This window comes from Fukomys damarensis, unplaced genomic scaffold (assembly GCF_012274545.1).
Source record: "Fukomys damarensis isolate Sample0158 unplaced genomic scaffold, DMR_v1.0_HiC HiC_scaffold_5, whole genome shotgun sequence".
Classification (NCBI taxonomy): domain Eukaryota; kingdom Metazoa; phylum Chordata; class Mammalia; order Rodentia; family Bathyergidae; genus Fukomys; species Fukomys damarensis.
In genome coordinates, this window is record NW_022900917.1 from 26,386,812 (window position 1) to 26,414,291 (window position 27,480).

The 27,480-nt window shown below is 33.2% G+C and overlaps 1 protein-coding gene across 1 annotated transcript in view; it reads right to left on the minus strand.

Annotated features, from left to right (window-relative positions):
- Positions 1-27,480, minus strand: part of Cnbd1 (cyclic nucleotide binding domain containing 1) — a 398,420-nt gene that overhangs the window by 67,113 nt on the left and 303,827 nt on the right. The window contains exons 9-10 of the mRNA XM_033758973.1: positions 6,414-6,523; positions 4,880-5,030 (exon numbers count right to left, since the gene is read on the minus strand). Coding sequence (XP_033614864.1) covers positions 4,880-5,030; positions 6,414-6,523 — 261 coding nt within the window. The remainder of the gene's footprint in view (positions 1-4,879; positions 5,031-6,413; positions 6,524-27,480) is intronic.

Here is a 27,480-nt window from a genome sequence, read left to right on the forward strand (position 1 = left end):
AAGTAAAAACATTTCCATGTCCCTGTCCCAAATTTAAACAAAAAAAAAAAAAATTGAGAATGGAGATCAGTAGAGAATTTGTGGTGCGCATTTCTTTAAAGAATTGTAAGTTTTTCCATTCATCCCTAAGAGAATGAAGAGAAATGATCTTTTAGTCATTGCAACTGATAAAGCTCTTTAAACAAGACTTCCTGGAAAGCTTCATATACATTTCAGAGGGTAAAAGGCACAGTAATTATTGTCTGACTACCTTTTGAGAAGTCTAAAGGTAAGTTGGCTGACAAATGTGCTACATAGGTAGCTGCTTTGGAAATAACTGTACTCTTAAAGCTTCCCAGGGAAAAGAAAGTGGAAGTGTCTTGAAATGTTATCTTGACTGTGTAGACCAGAGACTTGTGGAGGAGACAGAATGAAGTTCCAATAGCAGCACCCTGGGGATGGTTCAACCCAATGATGAAGTGGCCTGAGAGGAGGAAATCTGCAGTTACAGCAGATTCTTAGGAAGGAAAAAGTATCACCACACAAGACATTACAGATGAAGGGCCCTCCTCAATATTATAGGATTTCTAAAAATCTTTGAAGGTGTTCAGTAGTGAACCTTGAAAACACTGTCAAATACAGATAATGGTAAACTACTTTATAACCGTAATGGTCTATTGAGATCATCTCATCTCCCTTATCACTTTTTGCCTTCCCCTTCTCCACAATTCCCATCCTGCCTGATAGTAAAGAAATTGGAAACTATAAGTAGAACGCTGGAGGACAGAGGAGACAAGCAAGGATGTTTGCCATGCTCTACTGGCACCAACTGCTGGCCTCCAGCATTATGGTGGGAGAATTCTACAGTGGACTCTGCCTTTCAGCTTATGATCTTGTGATTGTGCTACCTTTACTTAGCAGAGGGGCTCTGCAAGCACAATTAAGCATGCTATCAGCTGACCTAAGAATAGGGAGATTATCTGGCTTTTCTTAATTTAACCACATGAGTTCTTAAATCAAGAGTTTTCTTTAGCTACTAGGAAAGACGAAGTCAGAGTAAAAATGCCAGCTAAATTTAGTAGACGAGAGTTTTTCATGGCCAAGATGGAGAGGACCATATATGGGTGGAGAGTGACCTACAGTAATCTGAGCTCATGGCCAGCAAGAAAATAAGGTCCTCAGTTCTCCAGGGTTCTAGGAACTAAAATTTTTAAACTTTAATGGGGTTACAGGTAGTATCTTGTCCAATCTCCAAATTAGAATGTCACTCGATGAACTTTGATTTAATGTGTATGAACCTCAGAACATAACCCAGTCAAATATTCCAGTCATCTGACTTACACAGTTATAAGATAACAAATGAGTGTTCTTATAAGCTGCTAAAGTTAAGAGATTTGTGATGCAGCAGGAGAAAAATAATCTGAGATACAGCATGCCTGTCAACTTTAAATCAAGTTTAGATACATCTTCCCAGGCTAGATTTAATAACATCTCAGCTGAGAATATTTGGCACCTACAAATGACATAACACATTATATAACTTAAAAATAATCATAAAGTAATTACACTGAGTTTTCAAAGGCTTAGAAAGACTTCCCTAACAACAAATATTACAGTATTTGAGAGACAAGACAATTCTGTTGTGAATGCTTTCTGTTAACTGCCCAGAATAATAGTCATTTACTGAATATGCAATAATTGCTTCTGCCATTCACAAAGCAGAAGTGGCGTTAGTCTTAAAATATCATTATGGTAGAAGAACAAAATTATTCCATTTAAACCTTTTAATCTAAATATGTGAAAATTGTAAGATTATTTCCAAAAAAAGCAAAAACATCTACTGAGAAGTGAATCCTACTGTTGGACATAATGTGGCCATTGAAGCATAAAACCTTTGAATTCGTGAATATTAATTTATCCAGGGTTACATTTTACAATACAAAAGGTAGTTTCAAGTTTAACATAAGAGAATAATCACATTGAAAAACAGAAACGTGGTATTTCACATCTTTCTGGTTTATACTGAACTAAAATCAACTCTAGTTTCTTAAATGTGTTCTAAAATTAATTCAGTTATCAAAAAAAAAATCCATAAATTGAAAGGGTTCAGAGTTTCTCTTTGGGAAACAACTTACTGAAAACCCCAACTCAAACAAAAATACTGACTTATTTTTATAAAATAGAACAAAAACATATAGCCGGGCATGGTGTTGCACGCCTGTAATCCCAGCAGGCAGGCGGCTGAGGCAGGAGGATCACTGTGAGTTTGAGACCAGCCTGGGCTACATAGTGAGTTCCAGGTCAGTCTCACCTACATAGTGAGACCCTGTCAAAAAAAAAAAAAAAAAAAAAAAAAAAAAAAAAAAGCAAAAACATATAAAATGCATGAGTGACCAAATGCATATATATTTAGTATGGTATTCAGGTCAACATTATTTTTTCACTAATATTAGCTCCTTGTATATTTTTTACAAGATAAACAATTTCCTTGAGTAAAAATTATATTTCCCTATATTTTAATCATGTAATAAATCCTTTCCCAGCCAAATAATTTTACTTTTTGTTATTATTTTTATTTTTAAACTTTTTAAACATGTTTTCAATACATAATTACTACGTTCATTATGAGTAATTAGTATACGTACACAACACATTTTAATTTTTTCCCTTCCTTCACCACCTTTTATGTTGTTGGCATAGATTCATTTATTGTCTTACAAGACCTTATAAAGGTCTTATACTGTTGATTAAATAACAGACTAATAGAGAAAAAAAATAAAATGCATAAGAAAATCATAAGCCAAGGTGCAGTTTTAGAACATCGTTTGTGCTGGATTAAAATATTTTCCCTTTCTCTATTTTTCTACTGCCTTTTATTTCATACTTTATCTACATACTTAGTGAGTTCTTCATATGAGAAAAATGATGCAATATTTAAGCTTATGTGCCTGAGTTACTTCACTCAACATTAGGGTGCATTTATCTAGCTGCAAATGACTAATAAATTAGGGAAGAAAGGAGGTAGATCCCTGAAACCCAGAAAGAATCTGACAGCACAATTAGAGCCCATGGAAACATTGACAAGAATTACTTTTAAAAATCAGCATAAAGCAGGCGTGGTGGTGCACGCCTGTAATCCCAGCCCTCCGGAGGCTGAGGCAGGAGGATCGCTGTGAGTTTGAGGCCAGCCTGGGCTACATAGTGAGTTCCAGGTCAGTCTCAACTACATAGCGAGACGCGGTCTCAAAAAAAAAAACAGCACAAATTTCTAAATGGTTAGCAGATTTACTCAGTAACAAAACAGTCCTTCAGTATGTTTATAAGATACTTGTGACATCAAGATGATAACTGAAAAACAATTTTGTGATACATAGCTTTTTTCACACAAAGCTATGCCTAAAAAAGAAAACAAAATAATACAAAAATTTTACTAAAATTTATTTGCATTCTCTCTTAGCAAGTAACTAATAGTAATTTATAAGAATCATAAAAAACAATACTCAAAATGATTTCCATTTTATATTTAAAAGAGTATATCTAATTTTTAACTTGGAAAAGTATTTTTACATCAAAATTTTTATAACAAAAGAAAATATCCACAAAAAATGTCTCTGGACTTTTATATTCCTTCTATTTAAATACAAACATTTCAGATAATAGAAATTGTACAAATGTCACCTTGGATTGGGATTTTTCTTTTTTGAAAAAGATAAGCTAAATCCAGTAGATAGCCCCTATTTTTAATTGTGTATAGTTGAATAAGATATAATAAATAGTAACAGTAAGTTTATTTTCCTGTAAAATAAATGTTTTTCATTACAAAAATAATATGTTCATTTTAAAATGAGATATTTACTTCCGATTGCTTCTGAATCTCAGCAGAACACTGGGTAATAAAATGTGTGAAATGTTGATTTACATAAAAGAGTTCACACCACCTAAGGTAATTAGTATTGAAAAAGCAAAACATGACCTATAGCAAGTGAGAATATTATAATTTTAATTAGTATTAGGGATTATTTTTGAGGGATATTTATCTTGGAAGAAATGCATTTAAATAACAGAGAAGGAAAAAAATTTAAAAAATCGTTTCAAATTTGTGACTTTAAAAAGTTGATATAAGAATTTGAAGTAGTCTTTTCATTTTGAGCCAGAGTTAAGCCAGTATAGGATATACATTTTCGAGGAGATGTGGAAAGTGTTTGAAATTCAGGATTACAGCAAGTCATGGATAACATGAAAATCTTTTCAATTTATTTAAGCAAACCTCTCATCCATGATAATGTTGACAAATTTTTCCTTTCCCCTCCTTTATCCAATGCTTGACATTCTTCAGTTATGCTATAGAACTGCATTTTAAATATTTTATTGCTTAATTGCTGTTCATTTTTCCTCATACTGAATTGCATCTTCCATTATAGCATTTCCAGGGCCAAACACCACTGGCTACACAATTATGCTTTTATCACTAGAAAAGCTCTAAAGTTTCTCTAAAAAGCTTTTAATACTGAAAATCACAGGTCTGTCCATGCACTTGACCATCATTGTACTTTGAGGACAGTACATACTTGACCTAAACCAAAAGAAAAAAGCAGTAATATTAAATATGGAAACTAAAAGATGTCCAAAAGCAGATGAGGTTGTTGTTTTAATGGCAAATAGGAGAGATTTTAGTAATTTCAGGTCAAAATCTTTTGAAATACTGATAATATATACCAAAAGTAGTATTACTGATTCAGAAGGCTGTTATGAGGGGGAAACTCATAAATGTTTCCATGTTATCACTGTAAATAACCTACAATCACCATAGTGCAGCAAGTTGTCTATAAAACAGTTCCATTCTTTTCAAATCTCAGTCAATAAAGTAGTGTGAGATTTAAACAATAATTTATCTCTTTACCAAATATGTCTTTGTCTTCAATTATCGCCATTTCCACATCCTTTCCAGCGACGATTGTGTATGTGAAAGGCACTTGAAGAAGCACACTAATCTCACCAAATGACTCCTTCTCCTTAAGTTTACCCACGTAAACAAGTTTTCGAGTCTTCTTCTGAAAATGATATGGATAATTGATTTTACAATGAAACTATTGGTACAAAATAAGTATTGCTACAATAAATTAAATTATTTATAAATCACTTCATTAAAGTAAAAAAATTTCATTCAATTACAGAAAATAATTTACTTATATATGTGTTTGTATGAGAAAAACAGTAAACTCATAGAAATTCCAGCATTTTTAAGGTAATTGACAGCATGAGGACCATGCAGAAAAGGGCCAAATTGAGTTTCTTTAGAGAAAAAGTTGAATTCCCAAATTTTCTCTTTTAGAAGATTCAATCACTATTGAAATGAGGAGGATTCTGGTGAACAGGAAGTCATAAAAAAGAAAAGGTAGTCTTCAGACTAAGAAGGTGATTAGAACTTGAAAGAGGTAGAATACCAAATATTATAGAATCAAAGCCATTTTTGAAAATGGCAAATCTTTATACTGTATAGGAATAGCACAGAAGAATTTAAGGCAGCTTGCATATTCCACTGAAAATTGACAAGAAAGATTAATTCTGTCTTTTCTATCACCATATACTAGTTTTTTGTTTGACTCAAAAAATGAGATCATATGAAATATACTCTTTTGAATTGCACATTTTACCCAGTTTAGCAAGGTTGGACATATCCATATATCACTAGTTCTTTTACTGCTGTGTGGCATTCCAATGCATAAATAGAAGACAATATTTCTGTCTATTCACCATTCAAGAGACATTTAGAATATTTTCAGTTTGGGGCTTAAGATGTACATAAATCTTGGTACACATGTATTTTCTTTTTTATCATTAGTATATGTTTGCAGTGCATAATAATTACATTCATCATGGGGAGTAGGTAATTGTACATAATGCATCTTAATTACTTTCTGAATTGCCTTCCCCTCACCCTCCTCCATCTCTTAGTCCCCTTACCTTTCACAAAAGATCTCTCTGTTCTCTATTATCTTTTTTCTATAATTTATTTATAGGTTTCTCATGTAAGAGAGATTATGTAATACTATTTTCTTTTGTTAAATAAATATCTAGAGTAGAATTTCTAGGTGATATGTTAAAGTATATCTTGCCCAATATGTTATGCTTATACTAGTATTACCTTCCTATGATTTGAAATTCCTCTTCTCTGGTAATAAGAATGTTAAGCATCACTTAACATACTTACTGGTTATTTCTATATTTTAACTCAATATATCTCACCACTTACATTCATTTATCTTATAATTCAATATGAAGAAAAAGCCTAGTCAAAAAATAGTGAAAAAATGACTAAAATTTCACATAGAAAAATAAACTATTTTCCAATAAGTATAAGGAGAGATATTTAGGATTTCTTATATATTAGAATAGAATGATCATTAAGAAAAATATACAAGTTTAAAACTTACTATTTTGTTTGATGGTAGTTTCACAAGTCCTATAATACTTCTGTAAATTTTACAATATCCATAATTAATATAAGCCACAAAAGAAATGACGTTTCCACTTTCCACTATCACTAAAATAAAAAGAGACAGATTATTATTTCACAATTTTTCTCTTTCAGAAATTGTTTTAGGTATTTTGACAATAAATGTTGGCATATTTCATTCACTGTTTCTAACTAAATTTCTTAATACATGCTAGACAATACTTGGTGTAAATTTTTAAAAAGCAATTTCTGCTATTGAAGTCTGTAACTTGAAACATAAATAAATATTGATGAGACTTTGACAATGAAAGCAGCTTGTGATAGTAACTGGTAGAGGAAAAGGAGAATACGAGAGAAGCCCTCACTAGTAGCAGAAGGCTGATTTGTATGGTGCAAATATTTCTAGCATAGCTTATTACAAACTATTCATAATTAAACAAATGGCTCTCCGAATATTAACAAATGGCTCTCCGAATATTTAACAAATGGCCCTCCAGCGTCTGTTCCTTGAACCAATCCCAGCACCCTCCTGCATACGGTTGTGGTTAGGAGAAAATATGTTGAGTCCTTGCTGGCCTAATTTGAAGTATATTGTGCCACTTTCTATGTGATCATCAATAGATTATATAAGCCTTCTGATGTTTTTTCATTTTTAAAATACAATACTGAGGAGTCCTTCTTACTCATCAAGTTTATTGGTATGTTTTAGATATACATTATGATCACATTCATCATTGGAAATTTGTACCTGCTTTTGATATATCTTGGTTCTTGTATTTTCCCATTCCTCTGATATCTCTTCCACACCTCCACAGCTCCCTATTTACAAAAACTTTGTTTTTGTGTTTTCCTTTTCTTATTTTTCCTTTCCCTTCTTTCCTCCCCTGCCCCCAGTTCCCCTTCCCCTTTGAATCAGTTCTTCCTATTTCTCAATATCATTCATACATTTTGGGTCTCCCTTAAACTTTCAGCTTCTCACACCAGAGAAACAATTTGGTGTTTACATGTGTGTCCTACTTATTTCAGTTGAGAGTATAGTCTCAAGGTCCATCCATTTAGCTGTAAATGTCTCTCGTTTCTCATTCTTTATGACTGCGTAGCACTCCATTTTATTTTTTAAAGTCTTCTTTATGCAGTCACCACTTGAACATTTGGACTGTTTCCAACAAATAATCAAAGAAAGCCATTATGCAGAAATTTCAGAATTGTACTACTGTAAATATTTTCTTGAAAGTCAAACCCTACAAAGATGATAGGGCACCAAAGAAAATTAAGGTCATATAGGAACTTCTTCTCTTTGAGGTCATGCTAACAGTGGAAGACAAATTACTGTTGCAAAACCTGTGATGCAACTTGGTGCCTTAGTGAAAGCATTTGCTTCCTGAATAATTGCCTGTTTCTTATGACAGTCATAGTAAATAAATGTTCACCTCAATGATAGGAATACGGCAGAACCCTTCTCATCTAAACAACCTGGATTTAATAACATATAACAAAGATATCTGCACATTGTAAAAAGTAAGAGGATTTGCATATTTATATTTCAAGTTTCGCCAATAAATGGTACTTTTAGGGGCAGTCACCTATACTTTGGGGCAGGTGGTTTATTTTGCTTTTAGACTATAATTGTTCCATCAAAATTGTTTTTGATTCAGATAAGGCCCACCAGAGAAATTTAGAAGGAACCTTCCAAAACTCTTACAGTCACTAAATCACTCTTTGTAGGTTAAGTAGCATAAGTCTTGTTTATTATATTAAATCATCGACCCAGGAGTACCTTCCCACTGAGCTACATTCCCAACACCCCCTTTTTATTATTCACTAAGTGTATCGGTACATTTTAGGTATTTATTATAATGACATTCATCATAGGAAATTTGTTCTTGGTACATAGTATATTTGGTTCTTACTTTTTCCCATTTCCCTTCCTTCCCTTCAGCCCCTCCACTCCTCCCTATTTACAAAAAGCCTTGCTTCCTATTTTTCTCCTTAAGGGAAAGAAAATAAATGGGAAAAAACCCGAAGATATCAGCCCCCCCTTTTCCTATTTTGTTTTGTTTTTAATTTGAGGACAGGGCGTCATCAAGTCGCTAAATTTCCGGGGCTGGACTCAGAGTTGCCACCCTCCGGCCTCAGCTTCTCAGACTTCTGGGATTACAGACACGCACCCCGCGCTGGCCCGCCCACAATTCGTTACACACAACGAGAGACCTCAAAATAAGCGTGCTCAGAAATGTGCTGAGCTCTACACGTGATGAGGAATCTTTTCTACGTGAAACATCCGAGTTTCCCCAGGAAAAGCCCCTTGCTTTCCTTGTGCAGAGAGACAATGCTTTGAGAATTATAACCTGTGCATTCCTTACAGTGCTGTAGCCCATTTATCTCCTGCTTGAGATTATCAGTCTTGCAAATAACAGAGGAAAGACCCTTCCCATTCAGTTACCAAACCACACCAAGCAGTTAACAGTATCATTACCTGTTTTATCCGTTCAGCCTCAGATCAATCTTTCAATTTCTTAGAACTTATGCCAGTGATGTCATCAAGATAACTGTGATCTACATACCCTTTCCTCATAAATTACATAGAAAAAAAAATAGACTGTAGGATTATAGCACACTTTTATTGGAAAAGATTTAACTAAGGATTATAACAATGAAATTCTATTGAAAGGTCATTTTCATTTATGTGCCTGAAGTACATTTTAAATTTTCAATTAGGCTTTAAATCTTCAGTGAGAAAAACGAAGATACACTGTGGAGCTCAGGAACACCGTGTTTGGTGCGTCTCTGGGTCGAGGTTTGGAGGTACGCATGGCAGAACAACAGGACGTTCATCGGCGGATTTACAGAGGGATCACGAGTTGTCAAGCTGCTATCTGCCACAGGTCTCTATTTTGTCATCATTCAGCAGCATGTTGGGGATCCCACGGCGGGTGGGGAGCAGATACCCAGACTGGGCATTGCGCGGTGCCCTCCTGCACCTCCACCTCCAGCAGTAAGGGTTGCATTTCCTCAGAACGTCCTCTACACGCTCACACAGTTTTAGGGCACCTCAGAGGTGGCTCCAGAAGCACTGACCATTCCACTTGGGCGATTTCCTGCACCACGAAGTCTGGGTTGAACCCTACAGGGTCCACAAGGACCTCGGTGGCATGGAGATCCAGGGGGGAAGCCAAGGGCCTCACCCGTACCCAAGAGCTCAGAAGACTGTGGCCAAGCAGTTTCACGTCACCGCACACTGCCTCACCAGGTCGACTGAATGTGCATTTGACACTAAATTTTGAATGGATTCATGAAAACATAGACTCATACACTCAAATAAATAAATGAAAAGAAAAAGGAAATCGGAAGAATTCACAGAAAGTGAACAACCATGCATTCCCCACCACCACCCCTTTTATCCTATATCAGGCAATATCACGGGTCTTGCTATTATTTTCAGGTTAGTTGGAAAAAGGATAAGAAAGAGAATTCTTTCTGGCTGTAAGCCTTGGCCCTGAGAGAGTTGAAGTCTCAGTTTAAATGAAAACTAGTGATTAGGAAGGTTGTGACGAAACATCTTCTCAATTAAGAACTCCAGTCCATTAGCCTAATACACCTGAACATAGTTTTGGAGGAGAAGCATATGGGAGGATGAACAATACCGAGGCAGATACCAGCAGGACATGCATTAGCTGAATTGATACCAGTTCTCATACAATTGGACCAGGAGAAAAAGAACAGCATCCCTTGGCACTATTACTTTGTGAACTTCACTTCTGAACTTTTGGGAAACTTTTCTAAAATGTTTTCTTTCTAAATCCATTTAGTTTGCTTTTAAACTGTACTTAAGATAAAAAGCTTGATTAAAAAGGCCGTGCATTTACAAAATAGCTCTGTTATCATTATTAATATATAATAAATGCCAGTAGTTTAACCAAAATTATAAAATACTTCTTCATTGTTAAAAATGCATATGTATATGTATATGGTGACAAATACAGATGTCCTTTAGAGTTAAATAGAGAAAATGAAATAGAAATGCACATGATAATAGTCAACGAATAATCAAATTCTTAGTTTTACAATGAACTGTCATAAGTTTTTCCTCTAAAGAATAAATACTCTAGCTCGGCGTGGTAGTGCACTCCTGAAATCCCAGCACTTCATAGCCTGAGGAAGGAGGATTGCTGTGAGTTCAAGGCCAGCCTGAGCTACATGGTGAGATCAAGAACAGCCTGAACCACAACGGGAGACCCTGCTTCAAACAAACAAATAAAAAACAAACAAAAAAAACTACATACAAAATATCAAGTATATCACTTTTGAATATGCCTATAAGACTTTCAGTTATGCAATTTGCTAACATAATACATTTATAGAATTACTTCATGGAAATTATCACAGTGTGATTGGTTACTCTCTGTAAAACAGAGTAGATACAAAGGCTGGATTTTAAGCCTAAGTTCCGCTTGCCAGTGTCCAGTCCTGCTGCTGCGGAGCTATCCACAGATCAAGGCAGAAAGAATTATCCACACATGATATCTAGTCTGATAGCCAAGAAACCCATAGCTTTACCCCATCTTCCTCAAAATTTCAAATCTGTCCTCACATCTCACCTCCACACTTTACTCTACCATTACGGCTCACCATATGCTAGAGTTTATACCTGCTCCCAAATTCCTTACCCAATTATGCTGTTTTTCATATTTTGTAACCACTTTTTAATTTATTTATTGTGATTATAATAAAGAAGCAAATATGCAATTGGGACACAAACTCCATCAAAACAAGGATCTTTCTTTTTTGTCTTATATCCAGTTTTGTTTCAACATATTAGCCACACAACATATACCATCTGAAAAAATGCCAGCTCTCAATATAAAAAAGAAGTTGCATAAACATAAGACAAAATTCAAAGCAAGGTAGCTTAGACTTTTCTCAAACTCCTCCCTGGGTAGCCCAACTTAAAATTTTGTATAAAATATTCATGTACAGGATCCAAATAACCTCAAGTAATGTAAAATTTATATGTCATAATATAAGTTAAGATTAATAATATTAACAAGTATGAAAAATAGGATAGGAAAATTGGAGGAGGAGGAAGGGAGATCACAAAAAAGAACCTGTGAAATGCACCTGTAACCATTCCCCAAGATGACTGTAAATCATGTAAACTGTAAATAGTAGTAGTATTATTTTTAATTTAAAAATTTTAAATGACCTTAAGGTGGTAGAAAAATAAACTTTATCAAAAGCAAGAATAGAAATGAGAAGCACAGTTTCAAGACATGAGCCCATGACAAAGTGTATAGTAAAGAGCAAATGTGGAAATCCTACTGCCTGACATCCCCCCACTTTGCACAAGGCAATCCTTCCTTTGTGTCACTTGGGAAAAGACACCTCACAGAGCCATGGAGATGACTCCCTCTCCTAGTCTTTGTGCTGAATGGAATGGGGACATGCTGGGGCACGAGAGGACGGACAGCCAAAGCGCTGACTCTGAGTCACGGAATGCTGATTCTCACCTGGACACAGGTGTCCTGAAGTCGACAGGCTGGAGCCAAACCCCTCGACTGTAGAACCACTCCCTAATCCCTTCTTTGCTCTTGTTCCTGGTTTACACTCCCTTTTACAGGTTTACACTCCTTTTTATTCATAAACAGATGTTGTTTTATCTAAATGTTCTGCCTTTAGTTTGAACAGGGTGTATCTGTTCATAGCTTCTTGTGATTGCTGTTTATCTTATTGATGCCTCCTTGTGACTGTTGTTAATCATCAAACTGCTGTGTTCATGCTTTTGCGTGTGACCTTGAAACTGCTATAAAGACCCTGGGTGAGAAACAAACTTTGCCATTAGCCATCAGTTTTTGGTCATTCATTGTGTCCGCAGTTGTCTCCCGAAGCTCCCTTATCTAGAAGGAGACCCCAACAGGGGAAATGTAGAACAATCTCAAAATTCTTAACCATAAGATTATTCTATGGTAGCTAGAATCCATGTCATGTGTAATAAACTGTTTTAATTGAATATTTATTTTCAAATTATACAGTTTTAGTGAGTCTAAAAGCTGAGTAAGAAGGGAAACAAGTTCTTTCTGAAAACTAACCATTGCAATGCTCAAAGAATTTCACTAGATAAGATAGTATTTTAGAAAATATGAACTCTCAATAAAATATATTACCAAATATATTAACTATGTATATATGTGCAAAAATATACTTAATAAAGCAGTTATCAGAATTATGAAATGGAAAATATAAAATAAAATTTTAGTTATGGGAGAAAAAGATAGTCAAAATTGGCCGATTGTATTACAGAAAATAACCAGACACATTTTAGAAAAATGTAATTATTCTCAACAAAAATATGATTAACCTGAATGAAAAATTAAACTGAAAAAGTAATGCTATATTCTCAAATGTATTAACACAACTATTTTAAGCATTATATATATTTTTAATCATAACTGGGGTCACAACATTTTATGCAGACCACTGAATTTCTGTTTCATGAGATCATATACTTGAACATTTACTTGAAACAAAATTTAGAAAGTAAACAGTCACCTCTTAGTGAAATGTATTTATTAGGGCCAGGGATTTGGATCAGTCGTTCCGCTGCCTGCCTTGCAAGCACAAGGACCCGAGTTCAATCCCTGATACCACACAAAAAAAAATGTATTTGTTACCTTCAACTGTTGTTTCGTTTTGTTGTGTTTTGAGACAGAGTTTTGCTGTGTAGTTCATGCTGGATTTGAATTCACTGTGTAGTTTAGGCTGGCCTCAAACTCAAAGAAATCCTCCTGCCTCAGACTCTCTAGTGCTAGGGTTACAGGCATGTGCCACCACGAGAATCGGCCTCAATTCTCCTTTATCTTCATAGTCAACAAAATGCCACACACTTCTTCACTCTTTAAAGAACCTCTTTTGCGGGGAGGGGTACCGGGGAATGAACTCGGGTCCTTGTGCTTGCTAGGTAGGTAGCAGAACCACTAAGCTAAATCCCCGGCCCTAAAGAGCTCTTTTTCTTAGGGTTAAGGATATGCTCAGACTGTACTGACCTGAGTCAGCTGTTTCCCTATAAAATACATATCTCCATATTCCAAAAAGTACAAGCCAATATTACTGCAATGTTAATCATTAATTCATTGCCCTAAAATTGTATTAAATCCTAGATTCACATGATTAAATAGATACTAGTTTCCACCTTTGAATTCTCTACTTTTCCTGCAGATAGAAGATATAATTAAATAGACAGACAGGTGGATAGATAGGTATTCAAAACCAGAGGTTCCTATATTGTTTCTTCACATATGCAATTTATATTTTGTTATTTATGGTAGTTTTGGAGGACCATTGTTCAAAGATTTGTTATACTGTGCTCTGCCTAATATTACTTCTATAATTACTTTGATTTCTGAGAGTCTGATCTTTTTAGAATTATGTATTTGATTCTTCACTTTTTCATTTTAACTTTGAGCATTACTTGGTAATTAATACTAGATTTAATTTCCCTCGTGCTAGATAACTACTTCAGTAAATATGTGAAATTCATTTAGCTGTGTCTGCTATGGAGTAAATGTTCTATGAGTTTGTTCTTAGTAACCTGAATTTTGATGCTTAGGCTTTCCATATATTTCAACTATACCTGGGACCTTAATAAAAAATTACTGACAGAAAGAAAACACCATGATTCAGTGTAAACGCTAAAACAAAAACATAGACAAATAGTAGAAACAATTAGAATCACCAGATAAAGGACATAAAATGCTTAGATATGAAATTATAAACGATAAAAAGGTACTTCTCAGAAGAACTTCTATAAGATATAAACCTTACTATAGATGTGAGAGTATTTGTTAGTTATATCAGCTGGCTCTATTGTTTTGATTATGTCTTTTGTGTTTTTCTAATTCATACTTCTTTCTTTTAACTTCTTACATTTTCTAAAAATTTTAAAATAGGCTGTTTTATAACACTGTAACACTTCATTCTTTAAATTTTTATTGTCTTTATTCATTTCCTCAAAATGTTTTTCTCCAAAAATAATCTTTTCTAGGGCAGGGGATTTAGCTCAGTGGTTCAGTGGCCTGCCTCACAAGCGCAAGGACCTGAGTTCAATCGCTGGTACCAAAAAAAAAAAAAAAAAAAAAAAAAAAAAAAAAAAAAAAAAAAACCCAAAAATAATATTTTCTAAAACAGCATTTTGTTTTCATGAATAACTAAATTATTTTGTAGCTGTTGTCTCTGCCTGCCTTTATTTTTGTTTATTTATCTTTCTTTGGGTTTGCTTCCTGTTTTTTATGTTTTGTTTTGTTTTCCAACCCTCTGGTTCTAACTGGCTACCTAATTTAGATTTTTATATTTTTTATTTTTAGAGAAATGTATTCAATACAATGCATTTTATTCTATCTACTGCTCTAGCTACATGCTATACATTGTGAAACTGTAATGATTCTATTATATTTTGGCTAAAAGTTTTTCTTAATTTTCTTTTAATAATGGTTCATCCCAATATGTTACTTTCTAAACATATGTGACTTTACTTTCATCAACTTTAAACTCAAATCTAAGGGTTTTGTTTGTTTGTGATCCTGTGCTACCATTAGACACGATATATTTTTGCAAATATTCCCTATATAATGTTATAAAGAAATCTACTAATATAGATATTTCTATATATCTAATAATTTGAATTTTTAAATTTGTAATGGTCAGTCTCTAGTTTTACTTAATTATTCTTCAATGTATTGGCTGAAAAGCAGTCATGTATAAATTCTGAAATACAATAATTATGACATTTATTTCTCCCTATAACTTTTTAGTTGTTTCTTTATATTGTTTGTAGTTCTTAGTGTGTATAAATTCCTGATGGTAACACTCTTGCTCTCATAACTTTTGCAAATATATAATGGAATTTTTGTTTATCATATAGTTAATTCTTTTGCATTGAATTCTATATTCTACATATTTAAAATTGTCTCATGGGTTTGCATACAATAGCTAAAATAAATGTATCATGATATGAATGTTCAGTAACATAATTTGCTTTCCTAATTTTTAATCTCTCTTAACCAGAAGCTTTTTAATAAGAAGACATCCCACTTGTTGGTTGTTTGTGATAGCTCATGGGCAACTTAGGTTTAGTTCATAAACTTATCCTACAACAATGTCTTCAAGAGTTCTACCTAAACTCTCTTCCAGACAATTTAGTGTTTCTGTTATAATATTTAGATCTTTAATCTATTTCAATTTTAGTTTAGTGCATCATGAGAGATATAGGTCTAGTTTTAATCTTTGGCAAGTTAAAATCCAATTTTTCCAGCACCATTTATTAAAGAGGCTGTCTTTCCTCCAGTGAGGGTGTCTGGCTCCTTTGTCAAAGATGAGGTGGCTGAGCATGTCTTGACTTGTTTCTGTACCTTCTAATCTGTTCCATTGGTCCTCATTTCTGTTTCTTTGCCAGCACCATGCTATTTTTATCACAATAGCTTTGTGATATAGTTTCAAGTTGGGGATTGTGATATCCCCTGCCTTGTCTTTATTGCCTAAGATTGCTTTTGTCATTCTAAGTCATTTCTTGTTCCAAATAAATTTTTGGATTGTTTTCTCAAGGTCTTTGAAGTATGCTGCTAGGATTTTATTTGGGATTGCACTGAAGATACATAGCAGTTTTGGAATTATGGCCATTTTCACTATGTTGATTCTTCCTACCCAGGAGCAAGGGATGTCTTTTTATTTTCTGATATTTTCACAAATTTCTTTTTTCAGAGTGCTGCAGTTTTCAGAGTAGAGATCTTTGATTTTTGTTGTTGTGAGGTTTATTCCTAGGTATTTCAATTTTTTGGATGCTATTGTTAAAGGAATTGCCCCATTTCTTTCTCAGTGAGTCTGTTTTCTGTGTACAGAAAAGCTATTTTTTTGTGCGTTAACCTTGAATCCAGCTATTTTACTGAATTTGGTTATTAAGTCTAGAAGATTTTTGGTGGAATTTTTGGGGTCTTATATAGAGTATCATTTCATCTATAAATAATAACAATTTGACTTCTTCATTTCCTATCTTTATTCCTTTTATTTCTTTCTCTTTTCTAATTGCTGTGATTAATGTTTCCAAAACTATTTTAAATAAGAGTGGTGATAGTGGACATCTTTGTCTTGTTACTTATTTTAACGTGAAGGATTTCAGTTTGTGACCATTTAGTGTGATATTGACTGTTGGTTTTTCATAGATGGCTCTTATGAGATTGAGGTAGAGACCACCTCTTCCAATTTTCTGTAGGGTTTTTTTTTTATCATGAATGTATGTTGTATTTTGACAGATGCTTTGTCTGCACCTGTTGAGATGATTGTATGGTTTTTATCCTTGGCTCTAATAATATAGTGTATTATGTTTATTGATTTGTGTATGTTAAACCATGCTTGAATCCTTGGGATGAATCCCATTTGGTAAAGTTACATGAGCTTCTTGATGACTTTCTGCATTCCATTTACCAGTATCTTATTAAGGATTTTTGCCTCTATGTTCATTAGTGAGATTGGCCTACAGTTCTTTTTCAGGTGGGTCTTTCTCTGCTTTGGGGATCAAGGTCATGCTTGCTTTTAGCAATGAATTTGGGATTTAGATTGTCTTTCAATTTCACTGAAGAGTTTAAACAGTAATGGCAGTCATTCTTCTCTAAATGTCTTGTAGAATTCAGCATTGAAGCCATCAGGACCCAGGCTTTACTTAGTTGATACATTTTTAATTACATTTTCAATTTCATTGATTGGTATTGGGACACTTTGGATTTTTAGTTTGTCTTTGTTCAACTTTGGTAATTCATAGGAATCTGGGAATCTGTCCATTTCTTCTGTATTTTCCATCTTATTGGCATAAAAGTTCTCAAAGTAGGTGTTGATGATCCTCTGGTTTTCTACTGGGTCCATTGTAATTTCACCCTTTTTATTCCTAATTGAATGGATTTGCACCTTTTGTTTACTTTGTTGTATAAGTTTGGCTAAGTGTTTGTCATTTTTGTTTATTCTTTTGAAGAACCAACTCTCAATTGATTTTTTGTATTATTCTTTTAGTCTCCATTTCATTGATTTCTCCTATGATGTTTATAATTTCCTCCCCTGTATAAGCTTTCAGTCCTGCTCTTCTTTTTCTAGAAGCTTGAGGTTCAGCATCAGGTTATTTAATTGCACTTGCTGTGTTTTCCTAATATGTGTATACAGAGCTATGAATTTCCCTCATAAGACTGCCTTCACTGTGTCCCAAAGATCCCAATATGTTGTATTGTCATTGTCATTTAATTGTAGGAATTGTCTGATTTCTTCTTTAATATCCTCTTCACCCATTGGTTATTCAGGAGTGTGATGTTCAATATCCATGTGTTTAAGAAATTCTTGTGGTTTCTCTTGCTATTGATCTCCAATTTCCTTGCACTATGGTTTGATAATATACAGGGGCTCACTTCAATTCCTTTGCACTTACTTAGACATGTTCTATGAGCAAGTATTTGTTCTCTTTTGGAGAATGACCCATGTGCACTTGAAAAGAATGCATATTCTGATTTTGTGGGGTAGAACATTCTAGACTTCTGTTAAGTTCATTTCTTCAAGAGTTTGAGTTTTAGTATTTCATTGTTTATTTTCTGTCTAGTTGATCTATCTAGTTGTCACAGTGGGGTTTTGAGGTCCCCTTACTGTTGTGTTAGTGCTTATTTGATTTTTCATGTCCATTAGTATTTGTCTTATATACGTGGGTGTACTAGTGTTTGGTCATATATATTTATGATTGCCATGTCTTCATCTTAGATTGTTCCCTTTACAAATTGTCCTCCTTTGTCTCTCTTAATTGCTTGTTTTGATTAAGATTAATTTTTGGTTTTAAATCCATGTGATCTGAAAAATGGCTAGCTACTTCTGCTTTTTTTTTTTTTGTTGGTTCCTATTACATGAAGTATTATTAATACCCTTTAACTTTCAGTCTATGAGTTTCTTTCGTGTTTTTTTTTCTTTTAAGCAAGTGAGTGTATTTTTTATATGCAGCATATTGTTGGATCTTGCTTTTTGATCCATTCTGCCAATCTAGTTCTTTTGATTGGTGAATTGAGATATTAACATTGATAGTTTTAACTAATATGAATTGACTTATCCTTGGCATGACTTTTTCTTTTTGTTGTATTTTCCCCCTTTGCATTTAATTTCTTTTCATACCTGATAGATTCATCCTGTTGGGCTTCCTATGGTTGTTGTATTTGTTGTCTTTTCCTAGTATATTTTTTTAAAGTTTTTGGAGTGCTGATTTGGCATTCATGAAATTCCTAAGGTGATCTTTGTCATGAAAGTATCTTCTTTCTTCATCAATTCTGAAAGATAGTTTTGCAGGATACATCAATATGGATTAGAGGATGTTGTCTCTTAGGGCTTGAAAAACATCACTCCATGATCTTCTTTACTTGAGGTGTTGAGAAGTCTGCTGTGATTCTGATAGGCTTTCCTCTATATGTGATTTGTTTCTTTTTTCTGACTGCATATAGAATTGAGTTCTTCTGTTGGGTTTCTGGAATCTTAACTATTATATGTCTATGTGTAGATTTGTTTTGATCACCACTAATTGGAGTCCTATAAGTCTCATTGATTGACATGTCACATTCTTTACCCCTATTTGGGAAGTTTTCTGCCATTATTTCTGTGAACAGATTTTTTATGTCATCTGCACTCTCTCCTCTTGCTTCATTGACTCTAATGAGTCTTATATTATTCTTTTTTGCATAGTCTAACAGCTGTTGGATTGCTTTCTCATGGTCTCTTACTATTATTAAGAAAATTTTTCTTTTCCTGTTCACTTAGTGCAATCCTATCTTGTATATCTGAAATTCCATCTTCTCATTACACTGTGTAAACTTTCAGTGGAGTTTTTAATCTCCTGAAAATCTGAAACTTATTTGCATCTGTTTTATGAATTCATTTGTGTCCTGTGTTGGGATTCCATCGTGTTCCTTAGCTCCTCTATTTTTTATCTGTGTCTGCTCTAAATTTATTAATCATATCTTGCACTATGGTCCCAATCTCTGCTGTTACCTGAGAAATTATTTCTGACTTAATTTTTTCCAGGTCCTCTTTCCTTGCCAGTTCAGAGAGTCCAAGTGGCTGAGTATCAGGTTGTTCCATCTTTTTCCCATAGGAGTTGCCACAGGTTATCTGGAAGTCTGGTTTGGGGACTTGTTTCCATGTCTTCTCATTTCAACAGATGCATCCTGCTGTGTCTTTATTGAGAAAACTTCGTGCTCATCCAGTGGCCTTTAATTGTTAGCAAGCCTCCAAGAGACCTTTTCTCTGCTGCTTACCACCAGTACACCAATTCCTGGGTTCAAACCACCAATGCTAAGGCGTGGGCCTCTGACTGAAGTTTTCTTTCCAGGGTGGGCCTTGTCTGGGCAGGTTTGCCTGAGCCTCTGGGGTTGGGACAAATCCCTGGCTGGGATCTGCCTACAGCCTTGTTGGTCTGGACCACATGACTGCTCTCTGGGATCTGGGCACACTCACTGATACTATGGTCTGGGCTTCTGACTTTAAGTATTCTTTTAATTAGCATGTCTTTGATATTTAATAAAGGGTAGAATTATTGACTTACATATTTATCATTTATAAGTTTTTATAAAATTTTGTTTATACATATTGTGCATTTTAATACTGAGGTTTTTAATTTTTCTTATTTGTTTATAGAAGCTTATAGATTATGGTTATTTTCCATCAGTATGTATTTTGAAAATATCTTGCATTTTCTCAGAAATGATTTTATTCAATAATTTCTGTTTTGTGTGATCAAAATGTTAAATTTCTCTTCATAAATTCAAATGTGAGAAAGCTATCCCATATAATATTTCATTTTAATGAATTTGGAGAACTTTTCACAGTTAAAGTTTCCTATATTTATAATTTGTTTGATAACTGAAGTAAGAATTTATCTCAAATAGACAAAAATCGCTAAAATTGTTGGGAGCTCGACCTAACACTAGACTTGAAAGGTTTTTGCTATTTTTTACATAAATTAATAAATAGCTGTGATAGATTCACATTACTGTGATCCTTTGATCTTCTATTCTTGGTTTATCAAGAATATGCTTTGATGAACCCACTAATGAAAATTTTCAACAGTCTTGAGTCTTAATTTTGTAGCATTCATTCTTCTAGCTAAAATTTTGATGCTGAACATTCTTTGTGACTTTTTAGATCCATGTTATCTCTACTCTGCTATAGATGCCTATCTTCATGGAATTCATTAAACAAGATCTCCTCTCTTTTGCTATCTTGTTATATTTGGCAGTGGAAGGAAATGGAAGGAAACTGTAGACTATTTCAGTTACTTATCCCTCTCTCTACACCCAGGACTAAAACTCTGTGGCAGATATTGAATCCCAGTACCAGTGATTCCCACTGCTACAAGAAAGGGCCTATACCTACAAGTAAAAATTTTTGACAATTCCTCACTCCATCTTTCCCCTTCAGAGCTAGATATGATAGTAGTTCAATTACTTTTTCTTATATATGAGTTATGATTCATTGATACTGTAAAATGGAAACTGTTTCTGGTTGATATAGTAAAGGAGAAAAAAATGAAGAAAGAACTGGCATTCAACTAAAATCAATTGCATTAAGTATGATTAATCAGAATAAATCAAGACTACAAATTGCTAAACTCAAGATATTTATTCCACGGAAATAAGTAGTATTGTGTTTATAGGGGTTAAGTTCTTGATCCATGGAGGACTTTCTGCTTTGTAAGAAGGATTGACCACTATGGTGAAATTATCAAATTATTCATGAAGTACTAAACAAGTAGGAGCATATTTCAAATAACAAAGGAATTGTATGATTATTATGTTGTACATATAGTTACAATGCATTATTAGCCCTTTTTTGTCCCAATATATTGACTCTAAATACATATGAAGAGACAGGTTGTCCTGTTACAGCAAGAGAACACTTGTATTTAGCCTGAAATTTTGAATCAAAGCTTTATTTTCAGTTAAAATGGCAAAATGACCTTGCTTCACAAAGTTCCTTAGAGGAATAAAAATATAATGATGCTTAATTTAAAAGCATCAGTGATTTAAATAACTAGTGCTAAATAATAGTAGAAAATTATTCATTTATTTGTATCAAAGAGGTGTCAAAGTTTTTTATCCTGGTAATCATAGATTTTAGTCAGAAATAATGGTTAATCATAATAATTGTCTATTTAACACTTATATGTTGATTAGTTACTTCAACTCAATACTGTCTAACCATGTCTAACAAGCCACATTATTTCAGAGGTGAATGCACACATATTAGACTGGCCCAAAGACTACATGGGTTGTATGATACATTCACTCATTTGAACCTAGTGTACAAGATGATTAAGTTTATACATTATTTGAGAAAATTACTTACTGATTAATTCTTCAATAATTAATTTTGATTCAAGAGATATTCTACTTGTTATATATTAAAATAATCTGGGCAAGGGTAGGTAACCACATGAGGTAAATGGATTCATCATATATGCATTTATCATTTAAACTCAAATTAATTCAAATGATATGATAAAGTTTTTACAGGCCAGGTGTCTCCATACAGACAAAAAGATGAGCTAGCTAGCTATCTAGCTAGAAGACAGATAGGTGATGGAAAGATAGATAGATAGATAGATAGATAGATAGATAGATAGACAGACAGATACTTTAATAGGAGAAAATAGCTCATGACTGAGGTTAAGTCCCATATAAGACATATGCAAGCTGAAGACTGGTGTTTCAATAGTATGATTCAGTCTAAGTCCAAGAGCCTCAGAATCAGGGAAGGAAAGGCTGGAAACTTGTGAAACCTAGAGTCTGTTGATGGGAGTCCTGGAGTCCAAAGACAAAGAAGCTTCCAGTTGTGATGTTGAAAGTCAGAACAGGAAGAGTGTCCAGGCTTTGGAAGGTACAATGTCACATTGGCAGTTTCTCTGTTTTTGTTCTCTTGTGACATCAGCTGATTAAACATAAAAGCAAATTTAACAATATTTAAAAATTGATGGAAAGTTTATAAATCATTTTATATGATAAAGGAATGACATAAATTGAAATGAATATATTTGTTTAATATATTTATGGACAAAAATATTCTTAAAATAAAGAACTTCATATGAAAACTAAACCTTATTTCCGTGACTGGTTATAGGTCCTAAATGATATTTAAGACTATCGTGATTCAGTTGCCTTCTAGTGCCTCACATCTGAACATGTAAAGACTTTTAGAGGCAATTGTAGATCTAAACCATAACACATAGCAATAGAGGAAAGCTCCTACAGATCTCTGAAGCTCTTTTAGCTTCAGCTCTCACAAAATCTCAAGCAACTTTTGTTTCTTTCCATCAAACCTCACAATTATTTATCAAGCTCTGCTGGCTGTTTTTTAATGCATTCTTAATTATCACAGCTCCTATGCAACTTCCTAGTGTGAGTCAACATTACCTCACCTTGACCACTGCAATTGCTTCCTTCTGCTTTGTTTTAATTAGTGCCACAGCTTTTCTCCCAAAAGAATTTAGAAACATAAATTGTTTTTATGTAAAATTTTCAAACAAAATACTGCTAAATTACACCCAATAAGTTAGGCTACAGTTGTGGCTCAGCGAGAAAACAATGCCTAGCAAGCATGAGGCTTTAGTTCAATTTCAAAAATAAAATAAAATATTCAACACCTATTCAAGTTAAAAAATTTTTCAGCAAACTAGGAATAAAGGATAACTTTTTCAACTTAACAAAGGATATCTACCTTACAGGTAATAATAATGAGAAACTAGAAGCTTTCTCATTAAGATCAGGAGCAAGACATGAATGAACACTCTTACTATTCCTTGTCAACATCATAATTGAAGTGTTATATGATATTATAAAATAAGAGAAACAAGCAAAATGTATACAAATTAGGGATGAAAAAATAGAACTATCTTTAATAACATGATAATATACAGAAAATCTGAGAGAACAGATTAAATTTTCTGAAACTAATCAGGGATGATAGATAAGGTAACAGATATGACATCAATATACAAAAATGAATCACTTTTCTATATACCAGATTAGAACAAGAGCAATTTGAAATTAAAGGCTCAGATCACTTAAATCAGAATGACACTAAAATGAAACACATATATAAATCTAACACTATGTACAAGTGGAGAAAACTAAAATCCTGAAGAAATATATCAAAGAACTAAATCAGTGAAGAGTGAAGAGAACTAAATCAGTGAAGACCTAAATCAGTGGAATAGAACTGTTCATCTGTTAATGTTTCACACGATGATCTATAGTTTTGATGCAAATTAATTTGAAGTCTTAGCAAGTTACTTTGTAAATATTGAAAAAGTTATTTGCCTTTTTGTAGAGATAAGCAAAAGATTTAGAATATCCAAGGCAATATTTAAGAAGAATAAAAATGCAGAGGACAGACATTACGATTCCGAGACTTAATATATAGCTACTATAATGAAAACAGCAAAGAATAGACAAAATAGATCAGTGGACTATACCAAAGTATCTGAATGGACCAAATAATACAATCAAATGATCTTTTAACACAGAAAAAAATGTGGTAGAATGGAAAATAGGTAGCCTTCTCAAAAAGTTAAACTCTGAGAGCTGCATATTCACATGTTAAAAAGTGAATGGAGACACATATTGTAGACTCTACAAAAACTCACAATGGATAACACACTTAAATGTTAAGTGAAAAGCTATATAATGTTTTTAAGGTAAGTTCTACTAGAAATAACTAGATGTTCTGAGCATTGGTAATGACATTTTAGGTGTGCCACTAAAATCAGAAGAATCATAATTCATGAAGAATCATAAGCTATACTTCATTAAAATTTAAAAAGTCTGCTCTATAAAAAAGGTTGAAAAAATTTAAAAGACAAGCTACATATGGAGAGAAATATTTGTAAAAACATATTAGATAAAGAACTGAAATGATAAATATATATAGAACCTTAAAAACATAAAAAATAAAGTAATCAACATGATTTAGAAGTGGCCAAAGTTCTCCAGAAACATTTCATCAAAGAAGATAGAGTAACAAATAAGCACATTAAAGAATGCCCCAATTTAAAACAACAACAATGGGATACCAATGCACATCTTTTTGAATGGACAAAAACCAAAGCCTAGAATTCTGGTTTTACAAAATGTTGGAAAGAATAAACAGTAACAAGAAGTCTCATCCATTGCTAGCAGGAATTTAAAATGGCACAGCTACTTTGGAAGACAGTTTCATGCTTTCTTTCAACATTAAAAGTACTCATGCCGTATGACCCAGCAATCACAATTTGTGGTATTGAACCAAAGGAATTGAAAATATATTGCCACACAAAACTTTTATTTTGTCCTCTTCAAGAAGCTCATTTAAGTTTTAAAGACATACATAGGGTAGAAGTGAAATATGAAAAACATTTCGTGAAAATGGAATTAAAGAAAACCAAAGGTGGTTACACATTCCCCAGATAAAATGGACTTTAAGTCAAATATTTCACAAGGGATTTTTAGGGTAGTAAAACAACTATATATGATACTATGGTGGTAGATAAATATCATTACATATTTTCTCACACCCACTGAATGCACATTATTAGAATAAACTATAATGTAAACTATGGAGTCTGGATCAAAATGCTGTGCAAATGCAGGCTTATATCAAATACAACCAAGGCACCCTTTGATGACATGCTGATTATGGAAGAGGCTATTCATGTGTAGGAGCAGGTGACAGATGACTAACTAATCTCCTTGCCTTCTTCTCAGTATTTCTACAAAGGAACTGAAATCTACTCTAAAATTGAATACATTAAAAAAAATAAAAGAAACACAAAAAGAGCAATAAAACAAGACAAATGAGTGTGTGTATATATATTTTTTTTCACAGAGTGGCAAAAAAATCTTTCCCCACTAGTAAATATAAATGGTCTGAATTCCATCATTCAAATTCATAGTGGCTGAAAAGATTGAAAGCAAAAAGATTCAGCAGTATGCTTTCTAAAAGAATCACTTTACATTTAAATACATATATAAGTTGAAATTAAAGGATAGAAAAGACATTTCATTCAAATTGTAACCTAAGGAGAACAGGAACTCTCATAACTATTTCAGGCCAAATAGAATCTAAGTTTAAAAAATTACTCACAGAAGACAGTGGAAAACAGTACACAATGATAAAAGTGTCTATATCAGTCAGATTTCTGTTGCTATGACAAAATATCTGAGAAAAATAAATTTAAAGGGTGAAATATTTATTCAAGCTCATGGTTTCAGAAGTGTTGGTCCACAGTCAGCTGACTCCATTCTGTTTAGACTAGTGATGACGCAGAAATATCCTGGTGGAAAACTATTCATTTTATGACAACCAAGAATAGCAGGAGCAGAGGAAAAAGAAGTCAGGTCTTTACACTTTATCAAGATCCATCACCTTTCCAGTGCAGATAGTTACTTTGAATTCTACTCCAGAATGGGCAGGAAGTTATTATAAGCCTACCTTGTAAAACCTTTATATAATCACTCATACATATGTATGTACATACTTAAAGTATTAAATCTACTCTGCCAGTAAACTCTTGATACACAAACTTCTGAAAACTACATGGCTTCATTTGTGTATTTCACAAAGATATAGAGGTGAATTAACACCAATCCTTCTTCACTCTTCTAAAATTTGATACGAAGGAAATAGTTCCCACCGCATTTCATGAAGCCAGCATTACCCTGACAGTGCAATAAGAAGATATCACAAGAAAGGAATCCAGATTCAAACATCTTTAACAGCATACTAGCACACCAACAGGATATTATATATCCCTAAGAGGATATTATGTATCGCTGATGTGCAAGAATACTTCTGATATAAAAAAGTCATTTGATGTGATATATCGTATTAATAGAATAAGGGCTGAAAATTACATGATTATCACAATACATAGAGAAATTCAGTTCAGCAAAATCAACACTCATTCATGACAAAAAAATCAACAAACTCGTAAAGAAGAAAATTAATTCAATAAAGTAAAAGCTGTGGTGTAAAATATGAAATTTATATATTCAACACTGAAATTCTGAAAGCTTTTAAGAACAGAAACAGTGCAAAAATGTTTTCAGCAATAACTGAAAATAGTGTACAAAATGTTTTCAATAAAAAGTTTTATAGATATGTTAAAAATACATTCAAATTTGTACAGCACAATTTACTACCTTTTCTAATTAAAACCGTGAAAACAAAAGTAAAGTGTTAGTTTATTTAGTTACAAAGTAGCATGCAATTCCTAAACTCTATTAATTATATCCTTTTAAAATCCTGACATATATTTGACTTGACAAGAAAAACAATGAAAGGGTAAATAAGTGTAAGAGAGCCTGATGATACTTATTTTGAAATCACTTTCATTTACTTTTTCTCTTTTAGAATTAAAAGAATTTCTGTTTTAGTATCATGTAATGCAAACAGCAAATGCTCAGTTTTTTGTTCATATTGTGTAAAACCTGGACTAGATTTTGGAAAGTATCTTTATTTGGAGCTTTCAAGCTGGGGATATGTTTCTTTTTCTTTTACTCAGATCATATTGAAACAGTTCAATTACTCAAAAAGAAAAGAGAAAAGATGAAAGTTTATTGTTAAAAAGAAAGAAATTCATAAAATAACCAGTGCAAGGACATCGAACAAATTATACAGCCTGAGACATTTTACCTTTATTGTCTCTCTAAAGCATATTGTGAACATTTATGAGGTATATATGATCCCTTTTTCTACTTGGCTTATCAAACATTATTTTTGCAATCAATCCAATAATATTTGTTAAATAGAAACATTAAATTGAGGTAAAATTTATACTTTCTGTAATGTAAATAATGTATTATTTAACTGCTGAAAGATAGCATAGTCACCTCTGGTTACCAACTGGAAATAGTTTTGATCTAATGACACATATTTTTGATCTAGTAGGAATTTTTCAATTAGATAAACTCATTTTATGCTTTTTAAATTTATTATCCCAAATGGAACTTGTA